Consider the following 15,055-nt stretch of genomic DNA (forward strand, 5'->3'; position numbering starts at 1 on the left):
TCCAGTATGTAATTTGTGTGAACCGGTGCATCAAAGCATGTGTAATTAAGAGTGCATTTTGTGTTTTAATGTTTTATCTCCAAGGGTTTTACAAAACATTTTTTTTTTAAATTAAGACATTATTATGTGATATGTTTGTATTATATCATACGTTTCGTATGGTATGGGTACCAATGCAGTATCCAACACGAAACCCCTTGAGTAGTAACAGGAGTCAGTCTAACTCGAGAGTCTGCCCACTCAAGTCGCCTAATTCCTCGCTCCTCTAGCCCGGGTATTTCGTCCTCACTTCCTGCAAGTTAGTTTTTAAGTTGTTTCAGACAAAATTGTAATCTTCCAGTCAGAACTGTTTCATTAAGCTTGCAGAGAACTTAAAACATGTTATTCTTAGTCCAACCATCCAGACTTGGAGACCAATCCTGTCCCCTTGCTGTCTTACCCGTGGCCTGACTTCCATTCTCCTCTCCCTCATGAACCACAGACTGTGAATCTGCCTGCAGTCTTCCAACAACGCAGATGGCGCTTTCCATCTTGACGAGTTCATTAATGACTTTGGATGTTGAGAAATGATCCCAACACTTGTTCCGGAGTGATTTTGGCGAAACCATGGAAAGCCGAATTCAGGATGGCGGTAGCGGGATTCATATCTGAGACCCTTGAAGTAACACCCTAATTCGTTCTAGGAAAACAGACCGTAAACACAATAATTTGTTTTCCAATTATGTTAGTGTGTTTGCTGACTACCATTTTAATCAAGATGCATCTTACGGAAAAACTAATTTACAGTACTAATGTATGATTAAATACATTTGAAGTACTTTTAAATAAATGTTGAATATCAGTATGAGATTAAACAACCTAATATTTAAATTTAAAAATTCATGCATCGTATTATTTTCATAATAGGGCTTGGGTATAACATTCCTAAGTAGGTGCTAACGACGTTTATGAGGTACAAAATAATGTTGTTAATAAAGGAGATATGTTTATTTTCTGATAATATTTTAAAAAGCATAAACTTAACATTTTCTATTATCAGAAATATTTTTAACCTGTTAACTTGATACCAGACATAGACATTATTTGCCACTAGCACATCCTAGGAGGCGCACTGTAAACTAGTCCTGAAAGCTACTGACTTCTCTCTCCAGAGCTGCTGCTGACATGCAGAGTGGCGTAATATAAACATTGGCTGAACACTCGGGCATCATCTGAAATAAATACACAATGAAGGAAGCATAAAGCTTATGGGGAAAGAGCAAATTATTAGTTGATTGTAACATTATTAATTTGTTGCATTATATTTAATGCTACACAAATGTCATTTGTTGATGTTGTGCTCGCGCGGAAATAAAAATTCACGCAAAAGGAAAAAAAATGTGCTCCTTCAAATTGTGCCGTAATTTATTGGCATCGTTACTTAAAACAGCGAAATCGAACAGCGTTACTTCGAGGGGCCTGTGTGGATAATTTAGTAACTGTATTATTCTATGTTGTGATGCATAACAAGCAGGGGGGGGGAAGGTCATGCATGAATTACTACACGAATACTACGTGAAGCTGCTTTTTTTTGTCCATCTTGCGGTTCGCTTCATGTCTGTTGGATTCTTAAAAACGTTGGGTGAAGTGTTAGCATTGTGAAAACAGGTTGTCTTTATTTTATCAAAAAGATTGTTTAATGGCGGTAGTACTAAATCACCAGGTGTGTGTGTTTCAGCGATGGTGAGGTGGGAAGTGACTTGCAGGTACCTGCTGGAGAACTCGGAGTGGCTGGAGGAGCAGCTGGGCGAAGTTCAGCGATGGTGAGGGTGAGGTGGGAAGTGACTTGCAGGTACCTGCTGGAGAACCCGGAGTGGCTGGAGGAGCAGCTGGGCGAAGGGGACGACGACTACCTGCTGTTCGACTGCCCCGGCCAGATAGAGCTGTACACGCACATGACCACCGTCAGGCAGCTGGTGGAGCTGCTGCAGCGCTGGAACTTCCAGGCCTGCGTCGTCTTCCTGCTGGACGCCCAGTTCATGATAGACGGGGCCAAGTTCCTGTCGGGCACCATGGCCGCGCTCAGCGTCATGGTGAACGTGGAGCTGCCCCACGTCAACGTGCTCAGCAAGATGGATCTGCTGAGCAAGACCGCGCGCAACCAGTTGGACAGGTGGGTTTAGGTACCGTTCGCGAATCCTCCACTAAGCTGCTGTAAAATTTCATGAAGAAAAACGACTGAATACCTATAAAATGAAATGACTTGTGCATTTATGAATATACAGAATGTCTTATAACTCAACGTGAATCTGACAACAGGTGATAGGCCAATCAATTAGTTGTGATAAGAAAAATTAAAAAGTGTCAATAGTTTTTGAGTTATCAGCACTTTTTCAAAAGATTTTAAATCCATACCCTGCACCAAATTATTATGTAGTGTGTCTAATCATTTATGCTACGTAATCATAAAAAACTCTACTATTGATAACAATTTTTAAAAATCACACATTTGGCGGGTGGAGGGGGGGAATTCTTTTCAGGACATATGCGGCAACAATTTTTAATCTGGTTTTACTAGTCACACTGTAAAAAAATGACTTTTCTAACTTAGCAAGGTATTTGATTTTGTTAGCTGTCTTTTCAAATAAATTGCTAAGTTAGCAAAGTAATTTTTTTTTACATTAACTAGTCAAATGCTTCTGATTATTATTTTTTTGCTGCATCAAACATTTCCCCCCCCCCCCCCCCCCCCCAATTCCCAAAAGTATAGCATGTTTTATTTTATTTTAAATTGTTATCAATAGAAGTGTTATTTATGATTACAAGGCAAAAAATTTTAACTTGTTTTTGAAATTCATTAAGTTAGTGGTATAACAGTTTCATTTTGCTTTTATATACATAAAATATAACTGTTCTAATTAAAAATAATATTATTAAAATAACAATATTGCATTGGTTAGGCTAAGTAAAACATAAATTTATGTTAGAATGATGGTATGTAGTTTTCTTTAAATTATTCTGTATACAACTAATGCAGTCCATAATTAAAGTGCAAGTGTTAGTACTATAACTTGAACTGAACATTTTGGTGTACACCTATCCCTCACTTAGCACGTCTTCAGATTACACGGATTAATTTAGCACGATGTTAATTTTACTGTCCCAGTCTTGAATAGCACGTCTGTAAATTTCAGTTAGCGTGAAATCTCCACAGGCAAAAAAAAAAAAGTCGGGCACGACGCCACAAAGTCTGTTTCAACTTTTGTAAACAACAAAAGTGCTATAGGATACAGTTAGCTAAACAAGGAAGGAAGAGATGCGTGTGCAGGTCTGACTACGCTATCAGCTGTTGTACAAACATCAGCTATGGCAAGTTAAATTGCGGCTATAGTGTAAAGAACCAAATGTTTTTACGTCCGCGCATATACCGCCGTGCCATACTGTTGTCGCCTGGCCACAGACTGGGCTGTGAACTCAGTCACACAAACAAAAGCAACGTCTGCCAATTCAGCTGCCAGTAACTGTACGTGCTTGATTACTTAAAAATGAATTGTGTTCAAGTATTTGAGACAAAACTAGAAGTATTACGGCGCGCAGATTGACATGAAGGCCACGCTTATGTTGGTCGCACTTTAGTTTTAAGCAAGTCAACTGTGTGCTTAATTTTCTTTTAAAGACGTTTTTAAACGTTATAACCTTTATCTGTTAGTCTGTGTCGCAGCGGTGTACTGTTATAAAAATGTAGCCAGTGCTAGTTGGCATCATTCATGTTTGGTTATGTTGCTTCTCATATAGAGCGCGCACACGTAGTTGAATATCGATATTGATATCTCGCCGATTGCATGCAATGCGCGCTTTTTGTCTTGTGCCCAGTTTACTACATTTGATGGCCCGCACTCTTTCGTGGTGTGTACTACGACGATAGTTATGCGTTAGTTCAGGCTCGAATTTGGGTCACAGATTTTATTTTTCTATTAAAGTTGAAGAAAGGTTTTTGTTGCATGACTTATTAATTTAAATTAAATTGTTTGGCCTGCTTTTTTATACTCTACTTTTTAAATAAATGTACTTTCCATGAAAGGGTTATGTTTTTTATGAATAACTTTACCTAACAACAATTTTTTTTTCCGCATAAAAATTGCACCCCTAATTTTGAAACTTGATCTATTTATAAATTGTGCAACAATTTTGCGATAAGACACATTAAGCACTCTAATTTTTGAAAAATTAAAATGTAGTTATCCGGACAAATATAATGGTTTCACTGTCAGTAAAGGATGGTTTGGATAGATACATGACGTGAGTTGAAGGTTACACCCGGGTGGGCAAGTCAGCCAGCCGACTGACGATAAAGTACATAACCATGTATCTCCCGTTACGCAATGTCATATTTGTCATACAAAGTGCGATAGGAGGCATATAAAGATTTATGGTGTGACATATTTATCATTGAGTTTTATTCTACACATTTATATTACGTAAAGTATATTTTACTAGAATATTTGGAACACATGAATTAAATTAGCCTTGCTATTTGTGGAAACTAATGCTTCAGAATATGCAATTTAGAATAACACAAGCATTGTTAGGAAGTAATTAGTCGTGCTAAGTGAGGGATAGGTAAAGTCAGCTTTTCGGTAATGAAAATTATGAAACAGATTTGCACTTTATGACAGATGTGAGGCTACTTAGTTTTAAGGACCAGGTGTTGCCATGTCGCGTGATACGAATTGGCGTGACGGGGGGACAGGTCGGGCACCTATAGAGGTGGGTTGTTACAGCAATTTTTGGTATCAGTTCCAACCAGTTACTGATACAATAATGTACTGGTTTCAAGTAGCTGATACTTCTGTATCAGCTACACAGTAGCGGTCCCAGGAAGCAACAAGGTATCAGCATTCTCATTACAGGTTACACATCCTCCGTGCCGTCATCACCAGCGTAAAAAGGTATGTTTTCTCTTTCCACGTTATTCGTAAAAAAGGTATCAGTTTTCTCATTCTACATTCTTCGTAGTCGTAAAAAGGTATCCGTTTTCTCATTCTACATTCTTCGTAGTCAAAACAGGTATCGGTGTTCTCTTTCCACGCCTTTTGTAATCGGAGTCTTCAATCTTTGCAAGGAGCACGCACTGCGCACTGAGCGTACTTTGATGAGAAGCCTAAGATGTACATCAAGCTCTGTCCCTGCCCGAACACGCCCGAATATTCACATTCGGCCAACCTCGGGATTTGTTTTATTTTTGCGCAGGAAAAATGAATTCAAATATTAAAATTGGTCGTTTAGGTTAGCTACATTAAAATACTTTAGAACACTATGGACGGTTAGTTAGGTTAGTATAGCTACATTAAAATAAACAGAGAAATATAAATATATATTAATAAACCGGAGCTGAAGGTGAATATTCGGGCGTGTTCGGGCAGGGACAGATCTTGATGTACATCTTAGGCTTCCCCCTCCCTTACATTCATTCCCTTCTTTATCCCTTATTCGTCGTCCCGCTCCCTCCCCTTTCACAAGCTCCGCCCAAGTGACCGTCATCTGCGATCGGGTTCTGCGCACATTGGCCGTGGTGTTGTTCCAGGTGAATTCTAAACTGATACTAAAGTACTTGATACTTGAATAGTGTACTCGTTTGCAGTACTTGAAACAGGCGTGTATCAGTTACAAAGTAGCAGATTTATACTCTGCAACCCACCTAAGTCAACCAGTTGTTTTTATAAACAAATGAAGGAGTAGATCAATGTGACTACAGATGGTGCTCTTTAATCTAGTGTATATTGGGTTCAGCACATTCTGTAATTAGACACAGATCAATTGGTTTTTTTTTTCTCGAGGTAATTTAGGTGTTTATTAACTTTACCGCCAGGTTGTACCACTGTGCTGCCTGCATTTTCAGTTTGCTCTGTATTTGTGTGTCTTTTTTCTTGCCATAGAGCAGCTTATAATGACTTGTTTTAAATATGATTGTACTGGATATTTTTCTTTGGTATTTTTGTTAAAACTACATTGATGTTTGATAATCCAGCATATCAGTGGTCCCAAACATGCTATATTAAAGAGCTTTTACTGTACCATGCTTTTAAATTCTGCAGCTTGAAAGAAATCAAGGTATCTTAAAGCAACACAGGACAGTTAAAGCATGGTACATTACCCCACCAGCAGGAGCGTATGCAGAATTTAATTTAATTTCCTCAAATATGTGTGCCCTTGCCCACCATTCCATGCAACAGTAACATAAGTAAGCTCTGTACGAATCAAGGTAGCCATGTGGTAAGACACTGGACTCACATTCCAGGATGCTGGTTCAAATTTGTCTGGCTATCCTGATTTCAGTTTTACATAATTTTCCCTAAATCACTCTAAGCAAATGTTGGAATTGTTCCTCACTGTAGGCTATAATCAATTTCTTCCCAAATTTCTTGATTTGTGATGAGTAAAGTCATAGTCAAAGTTCTTATTGTAGAGAAGACGTAAAATCAAAATACATTTTTAGGTATTGGTCTTATGCTGTAGTTTCTTTCCTTTTCTTTGCTATTTCTCTCATTCTAGAGCTATTCCAGTAAATATGGCTCAATAATGCTCTTGAATTTTGTGTTTCTTCACAAATGTTGTCACCTGGTATTTACTAAGTGTTGTCTAATTGTGGTAAAAGGCTATGCGAGTGTTCATAAATATGATAACTTTTGTGACAATTAATAGCTCTCACATGATATTTGTTTATATATTTAAAATTATACTGAATATGTTAATGATTGAAAGCTCACAACTGAAGGTATTTTTTTTTTTTTTTTTTTGCAGTTACTTAGAACCTGACCCTCACAGCTTGCTGGGTGAAATGGAAACCAAGTCAAAGTGGGGTGTTAAGTACCGCCGTCTGACTGAAGCTATTGGTCGTATCATCGAGGACTATAGCCTGGTTCGTTTCTACCCACTGAACGTACGTGACGAGGAAAACATCGCAGACTTGTTGCTCACCATTGATAATGTCATCCAGTTTGGAGAAGATAGTGACGTGAAAACCAGGGACTTCGACTATCCAGATGATGATGATGAAGGTGGCGACACTTGATCAGACATTTTGAGCTTTTTTGCAAGTTAAGGTTTTTATTTTTTTTTTATTTTTTAAGAAATTATGTGATGATTTCTTTTTTTTAAATATACCACTATTTTATTCATACTTATGGAATGCCAGTTTTTTAATGAGTGCAGTGTAGTTTTACACTTCAAGGAGAGGGATATAATCCAGCTCTGAATGGGAAAGAAAGAATTGGGCCTGTCCGTCGCCCCCCACTCTTGAATGTGTGTGGTGCCAGAGGGAGGGTGGAAGTCTGCTCACCTGGGCATCCCGTTACCATCTGCCTGGATGTTTAAAACCCAGCTGTGTACGTTGTAAGCAGATTGTATCTTGCTTGAAGCCAATATCAGCCGACTGGAAATTGAGACACGACAGGTATGACTTCCTATAGTGAAGAGGGGGAAGGGTAAACTTTCTCCTCCACGCTGAGCTGAGCGCATCATAGACCTGACAACAGAGTTCGTGTTTTAGTTACGTAACGTACAGCGACATTGAAATGTGGTTAAAGTGCAAGATATAATAAATGGGTTAGGAACACAGTTTAGAAAAAAACTTTTTTTTTATGTAGTGTTAGAAATGGCGTGTGCAGGTGGTTTATTCACTACAGTGAGCGAAAAATGTGGCTGCTTAATTGTAGATCCATGTAAGTCAACTTTCAGTTCAAACTTATTTTCTGGAAGGAAAAAAAAATTCTATAGGTAGGTCCACACCAGCTCTTAAAAACTTGCATTCGAAGATGACGTGTGCGAGGCAATCCGTAATAATAGTTACGGAACCACAAATTTGTTATGTGGTTGCAAAAACAGGGTGGCTACTAAAATTTTATTTTGAAATTCATGCACATTTCCAGGTTTTCAAGGAACAAAATTTTAGTTTTTCAAGGAATTTTCTTAATGATGAAACCAACCAAATTTAAGATGTCAATATATTATATTCCAACAAAAGACAGTGTAAACAATTTAATAATGGTTTCTGAGTTTCCTGAACTTGAAAAAAATTATACTTGAATAGAACCAAAAATTATTAATATATACATATTCATGTGGCAGGTTTAATTTCTTAAGTTACTGAAACATAAGCTATTTATTAAAACATCAGAAAATATTAAAATGGTTGTAATGGGTACTTTTATATTTTAAAGGTCATAGTTTTAATTTGAAATTATTATATCTTACATTTCGTTGCTCACCATAACACTATTAATTGCTGAGAATGAAGATAATAATGTTAGTCAAGAAAACTAAGCAAAAATTTGCTAAGCACCTGCTGTAGTCAATACAGATCCTGAGTTTGCGAATAAAGTAAACATTGGCTATGTACATTTTCATGTGCTCATTGAAATACTTGTATTTTTTTTTTTTTTTGGTGAATAGCAGCTTTCAGAAAATTGGCATTTCCATTCAATAAATAACATAATAAAAATAATAAAGTGAAAATATGTGAATGCAACACTCTTGATTATGCTCTCAAACTCATCTTCAGCCAGCCAAAGTTTGAGAGTGAACATGTTTTAACAATATACTTTGCTTGTTAAATGTTTTATTTCATGTAATATATAGTATAGAATAGGGATGTGCGAGTACCCAATATTTTCGGGTACGGTTCGAATTCACAATTACCCGAACCCGGAATCGTTTTAAGTACATGGATTCGAACAGTATTACGAATATTCACAAAAGTTATAAATTAACTTAATACGGCTCAAAAATACTAGCAGTGAAAAATAAAATTAGGCTACAATTACGTAAGTATTTATAATATGATGTATCAAAGAAAGATATGTAAATTAAATAATTAACACAGTGACATTAAAAGAATTTCGAGAGCTTAAACTATAATTACGAATTTCGTTGTATAGCAAACTATATAAACTAAAAACAATTACATACCTACAAGAAAAAAAGTCTTGGCTATTTATTGGAGAAAAAATGGTTTCGTTTGCTGAAACGTTTATAAAACTAAGATTTCCCTGTGGCGTGCAGTTTATTACGATTGAGTTGGAGAATCGAATATGTTTTGGTTTTCATATTTTAAAGTGTTTATTATTAATTAAGTTTACATAATTATAAACATTTCAATCTCAGTGTAATAAATAATTGCCAGTAGTTACAGTTAGAAAAAAGAGAACTCACATTATTTTTAATTATTCTGTGCTTAATATTCGGAATCGGATTCATATCTCAAATATTGCCAGGGATTCGAATCGGATTTGAACCAAACTGAAAATCAAGGATTCGCACATCCCTAGTATAGAATAAAGTTTACTGCACCTTTGTACATTAGATATACCTTTGATTTGGCATATGTCATTCATGATGTCACAAAACGATGGTGAATGGAATCCACACACCCTGCTGATGACTCAAAATATTAAAGTTGTCCATCTTGATATGTTCATAGTGACGTCACGTACAATACAATTTTGAATCGGGTAGGGTTATGTCTGAGAACCGCCTAATTGTACCAGGGCTTTAAATTGTTTTAGGCAGACAAAAAAAAATAGCCTCAGTATTGATAGAGCCAGTTAAGTATGCAACTAATGATTTGTGGTTGGAAATAAATTTACTTACATTTTACCCATGCAAAACCATAACATAACACAACACTATTGATACCAGAGAGAAGATAAACTCAACTTGATAGTCACGCACAGAAATAAAAATAAATCTTCTGAACAGCACTTTGGCGAAATTACTTTTTTCACAAACTACAACTATGTCATGTTTCAATGTAGAAGCTCGCCTGTATGAACTAAAACCAGAATGAAAATTCTGGGAATTTATAGCTGCATTTATACCATAAAACTGGTCGGAAGCTGTATACAAAATTCAATCAATAGAAAATTGGAAGGAAAAAACCAAAGTTGACCAAACCACTTTAAAGCAAAACTGCCACCAATTAGAAAACTGTAAAAACTATCACTTTTTTTTTTTTCAATTTGAAATGAAATTCTAATACACATCAAAATTCTGGGTTTGACGTAACCTGTAAAACTAGCAGACAAATTATCTGTGAGATATATGAAATTCCCAGTGATGACAAGTAATTCAAGTATAATTCCAGGTTTTTCCCCCCTGGCAATGAAAATTCATGCATATTTTCTGCTTTTCCCAAAATTGAAGGCTGGTGGCCATTTGGAAAAAGTTTTCAAGATTGTATTGTTGGCTATGTATCCTTTTCTCATCTGCATATTTGGATAAAACATGGTGTGTGTGATTTAAATAATGAACACAATTTGTAAAAATGACATAAGAGTTCTCCTATTCACATAACATCATCAGTAGAACTGAAAATGTTTGGAAAGACTGGGATAGAATTACAGCAGAGACTAAGTGCAGAAAATCACAACAAAATAGTAAAACATAATATGTATGTTGTTAGCCACCTTATTGATGCAACTCGTTTCTCTGCAAAACAAGAATTGTCGTCGTTCAGGGGGTCGTGATGAAAGTGATTTTTCCCTTAATCGAGGCAATAATGTAAAGTTTATTGGTTTGTTGAGCGAGTTTGATGACAGTTAGATACCCATTTGAAAAACTCCACTGTGTTAAAATTCAGAATGAGATAATTCTGTATATTTCACTCCGTGTAATCACTGAAATAAAAGGGGAAGTTGCAGCGCATAGAACGAAACAACAGATGTAGAAAACAAATGCCAGTTGTCAACAGTGCTATGTTATTGCAATTCATAAGGCAGCATAGAATAAATATTTTAAGGGTTCTCGGATTTTAGTGATGACCGTACAGCGGTACACTTATTTAACTGCCTGAAGCTCAGACATATGATGGTGCTGCTGTAATGTCAGGTGAGCATAGTGGTTTGCAAGTACTTGTCAAAGAAAAATACAAATGCTTTGTTCGTACATTGCTATGCACACAAACTGAACTTGTTCTGGTAGTCGGTGGATGGCATATAGGAATGCAAAATATTTTTAATGAGACTTCCGGGGTTCAGTCCATTTATTTATGTTTCCTCCAAAGAACACACACATTCAAACAAGAAGTGAAAAACATTTTCCTTCCATGGCACCTACCAGATGGAATCACACAGAAGATTCGTTGAGACAGTTTTTGAAAACCAACAAGAAATTATAAATTGTTTGTAATATATAATTGATAACTGAAAAAAGGTATGCAAACTTATTCAAGTGCTTGTGGCTTTCAGACAACATTCCACAACTTAGATTCCACCTTCTTACTTCACATTTTTTCTAAAATTTTCCCACTGACTTCCTTTTTGAGGAATAAAAGAAGGTATTTGATATTGGTTACTGCATCCAAGGGATAGAGCAATTTTAGCAACATCTTGAGAAACTACATGAGAGTTTAGATGATTTCTGGTGCAAAATTCATGATCTATTTGGTAGCCTGAAATAGCTGGTTGGCCCAAAAAAAAAAAGACAACGGATAGAAAACATTTTGGATGACAAGAAGACGTGTTCAACATTTGTCTTTTGAAATCATGGACACAATTAAAGAAAAAATTCATCAAAGATTTGGTGATGTTGACAATCTCTACTTCATTGGTCTAATAGATTTCTAAGAGTATTTGGTTTATACAGAATTATTTCCTGAAAAACTTTTGCAATCCTTGAAATGCTTTCATGTACAGGTCTTCGACTTTGCCAGACGAGAAGCAAACTTTTCGTGATGTACACTTAAACAAGATTTTTTTACAAGACCAGCATTGTCTTTATTATCAGTTGGAAAAAAAATTATTGCAAGACCAAACAAAAATATTTGTTTTACGACAATGTGAATGTTTTTTCGAAGAAGGGCTGCGAAATTAAGCTTACGTATAAGCAAGTGATTTAAATGCCTTTGACAAAGTTCGATATTTTAAGAACTAAAAACATTTGTACACAGCTTTCACGACTAAGCAAATTATTTCGATGAGTGGTATCCGTCTTGGCGGAGCGAGTTCAGTCACCAACTGGCTCGTCAAAACAGAGGGTGAGTTTACATCCACAAAAGTAGGGATTTACATCCATTCGTGATAAATTAGTAAAAAAAAAAAAAAAAAAATTATGTTGTAAGCTATCAAATTCTTATTAAAATTAAATTTTATATTTTTGTATGCATAGTAGTTTGCTAAAATGTATGCTAGTACATAGTATGTAATTTTTAGTAGTTTAAATAAAGATGTGTTTGATGCATTGCTTACACACACATTCAACCCACGTCTCACCACTGGGATGGTTGATTCGGTTTGGTTAGCTACATTAAAAGTGCTGTATTATTATTATGAATTACCAAGTTAAAATTTACCTAGATAACTTAACTTAACCAACCATACTCATAATTTTATAGTATTTTAAATGTAGCATTCCTAACACCTCATACAATTCCACAGCACTTTTAAGGACCTAACCACCCGTAAAAATGATAAAATTCTCTATCAAACCACACATTAAGAAAATTATTAAAAAAATCAGGAAATATTAATATAAAAAAAAAGGATTTTAAAATTTTTAATTATTTTCCTGGAAAACAGAATTTTTCTCAGCATTACCACAAATTCTTAATCTTAAGTATATATTCATAGTGTATAGAATACAAATTTTCTGGGAATAAAAGGCAATAATGAACATTTGATACTAAATTTTAGAAGTAACATAAATCTATTACACTTTTTGTTTTAGTGCTGGCTTTTTGCACTTCTTTCTTTATTTTAACACAGCTTTTGGTCCCTACTTATTATAACCTACATCCCAACTAATTTTAACACAAGTTTAAATAAATCAGCAATTAAGGGAACTATGTTGAAAACAATAATTAACGAGGAAAAACCATACTATTTATATAATTTAATTTGTTTTACATACAATGTCAGCAAAAACTTATTAGTGAAATCTGGCAGAAGCCATAATTAATGACAGATGCTTTGGTGCTACAAGAGTTTCGTTCTTTTAGCAACTCCAATCTTTTACTTTGTTCCAATTATTCTTCTACGCCAGCCTTTTCTCTTTAACAGCAGTTTAAAAACAATAAAATGCCTGCAGTGCAGTTTCTCTGGTTACCATGCAACTCCTTCTCAAGATGATAGGCAACAATACTGTGCAATGTCTTCCTTTTGATAGGAACTAGTTTTTAATGAACGCGTTTCATAAACAAAACTGCCACAATGGTGTTGAAATAAAAACTTTTAGAAAAGAAAATCAATCTATGTATATTAAAAAATCCATGCAAGGCAAAATACAATTTTTTTTTCTTACCTCGTAAAGAAATCATCTACTACTTGCTAATAGAGCTGTGCCGATACTAATCGGCAGAAGCCTACTTTGCAGATATTTAGTTGAATCAGCGTGTTTGCCTATTCACAATACGCGTGTTAATTTTCAGCCAAGATTACAGAAAAACGAGTGTGTGCCATAACACACAAAGCCACGAGTACCCTTTTCACAGTACTACATACTTGAACTCACATTTCTAATCTATGTGTTCCAGCAGTACATTCAAACAAAAACATCCTGTGTTTTAAAAATGTTTTTGAATTTAATACAAAGATAATAAATACATCACCAACACGGTAAAGTTATTTAGGAACAAAAACTTGATTATTTACCGCATAATTGCCACTACAAACAATGGAAAATACCAACTGATCTGCAAAGAAATGTTTGTGATATCATGATGAAGACATTTTTTTTAACTAACTTACTTAACTTAAATAAAATAACACAATAATATAAGACTTTACATAACGTAAATTACTTTTACCGTTTCCCGTGCAAAGCTACCACATATGACACGCATATCCGTATAAATGTTTGGTGCAGTGAATTTTTTCCACCCCACGCGTTAATTTATTTGAATTGCCATTCTTGAAACGTAAGCATGTACAAAGTCTCGCAATCTTGCAAACTTTAAGTTTTGTATTTTGTGAATCAATATATTTGATATTTACCTATTATTAAATTCTTGTGTTGTATAGTTACATATGTTGTGACCGGGAGTGGCTGCTCGAATCCTAGTGCGGGTGCTAGGGAATAGGAAACCACTTTATTATCTTTTTTATTGTTAAATTATATGATATATTATAATTTCGTAAATTAAAGATATAAAACCTAGTTTGTAGTGATTCATGTGGACAAGCGCATGCGCAGTCGGCGGGATGATGCGCAGAGGATGTCTGTACAAACCTTGCTCAAAGTGTGCTGACATCAAGGAACCACTCATCAGCAGCCATGTCAATAAACACGTGTACTTGTTCGATACCTTGTGCAAACGGACAGATAGATCTGTGTGTGTGTCAATGGAACCATGTGAACTTCGAGAAGACGCTGGCCTCGTGACTGGAGGCGACCCTCTGAACTTAATTTGGTTGCGAGTGGTCGCCAAGAGGAGACTGGGGTAAGACTTGGGTTCTGGACCTGACTGTAGGCAGACGTGTCACGTATACGTCCTGTAACTATGATGTAGTTAGTAAATTAAAGGGAAGAATAAATAAGTCTTCAGGTTGATGATTTCTCTGGGGTACCAATCCCTTAAACTTGGCAACTAAACACATCCGCTCGGATTTTGAACCCCATATGGTCCGGGTGCGATCACATCATAGTTTCAACGGCAGCCAGACACAACACATATTATATAAGTAAATATTCCAGCCTTCATTTGTAAGTTTGTGTTTCATTAAGCAACTAATGGATCAGTAACAAACAAATGAAAAAAAGCTAAAAATATGAGTTAAAAAAAGAGAGGTTATTTTCCATTTATAAACTGAAAACCTAGAATGTTTGTTTTGTGACTAGAATATACACGATTATGCATTTGTGAATGTAATTTTTAAGAAGTTAATGCAAATAAATAATTTTTGTACAACATAAATTATGTCCTGCTGCAAAGTACACGTGTATACCTGCTCCTAGTGTTCCACCTTAGAGACTTTTCAGCACATGGGGAATTTTTTTATGGCACCAAAAGACATTCACTGTAAAATTAAGACTGTTAATAAAAATCCAGGAATGGGTCAAGTTTAAAAAAAGAAATCCCATTCAG

General features: G+C 35.5%; 1 protein-coding gene across 4 annotated transcripts in view; it reads left to right on the forward strand.

The window, feature by feature from the left end:
- Positions 1-7,159, forward strand: part of LOC134534742 (GPN-loop GTPase 3) — a 29,629-nt gene extending 22,470 nt beyond the window's left edge. The window contains exons 3-5 of one of the 4 annotated variants that reach the window (XM_063373251.1): positions 1,718-2,152; positions 4,890-4,928; positions 6,781-7,159. In XM_063373251.1, the coding sequence (XP_063229321.1) occupies positions 1,718-2,152; positions 4,890-4,928; positions 6,781-7,051 (745 nt within the window). In that variant the 3' untranslated portion in view covers positions 7,052-7,159. The remainder of the gene's footprint in view (positions 1-1,717; positions 2,153-4,889; positions 4,929-6,780) is intronic. The other 3 variants (XM_063373254.1, XM_063373252.1, XM_063373253.1) reach the window with 3 other exon arrangements.
- The last annotated feature ends 7,896 nt before the right edge of the window (positions 7,160-15,055 follow it).

This window comes from Bacillus rossius, chromosome 8 (assembly GCF_032445375.1).
Source record: "Bacillus rossius redtenbacheri isolate Brsri chromosome 8, Brsri_v3, whole genome shotgun sequence".
In the NCBI taxonomy this organism is placed as follows: domain Eukaryota; kingdom Metazoa; phylum Arthropoda; class Insecta; order Phasmatodea; family Bacillidae; genus Bacillus; species Bacillus rossius.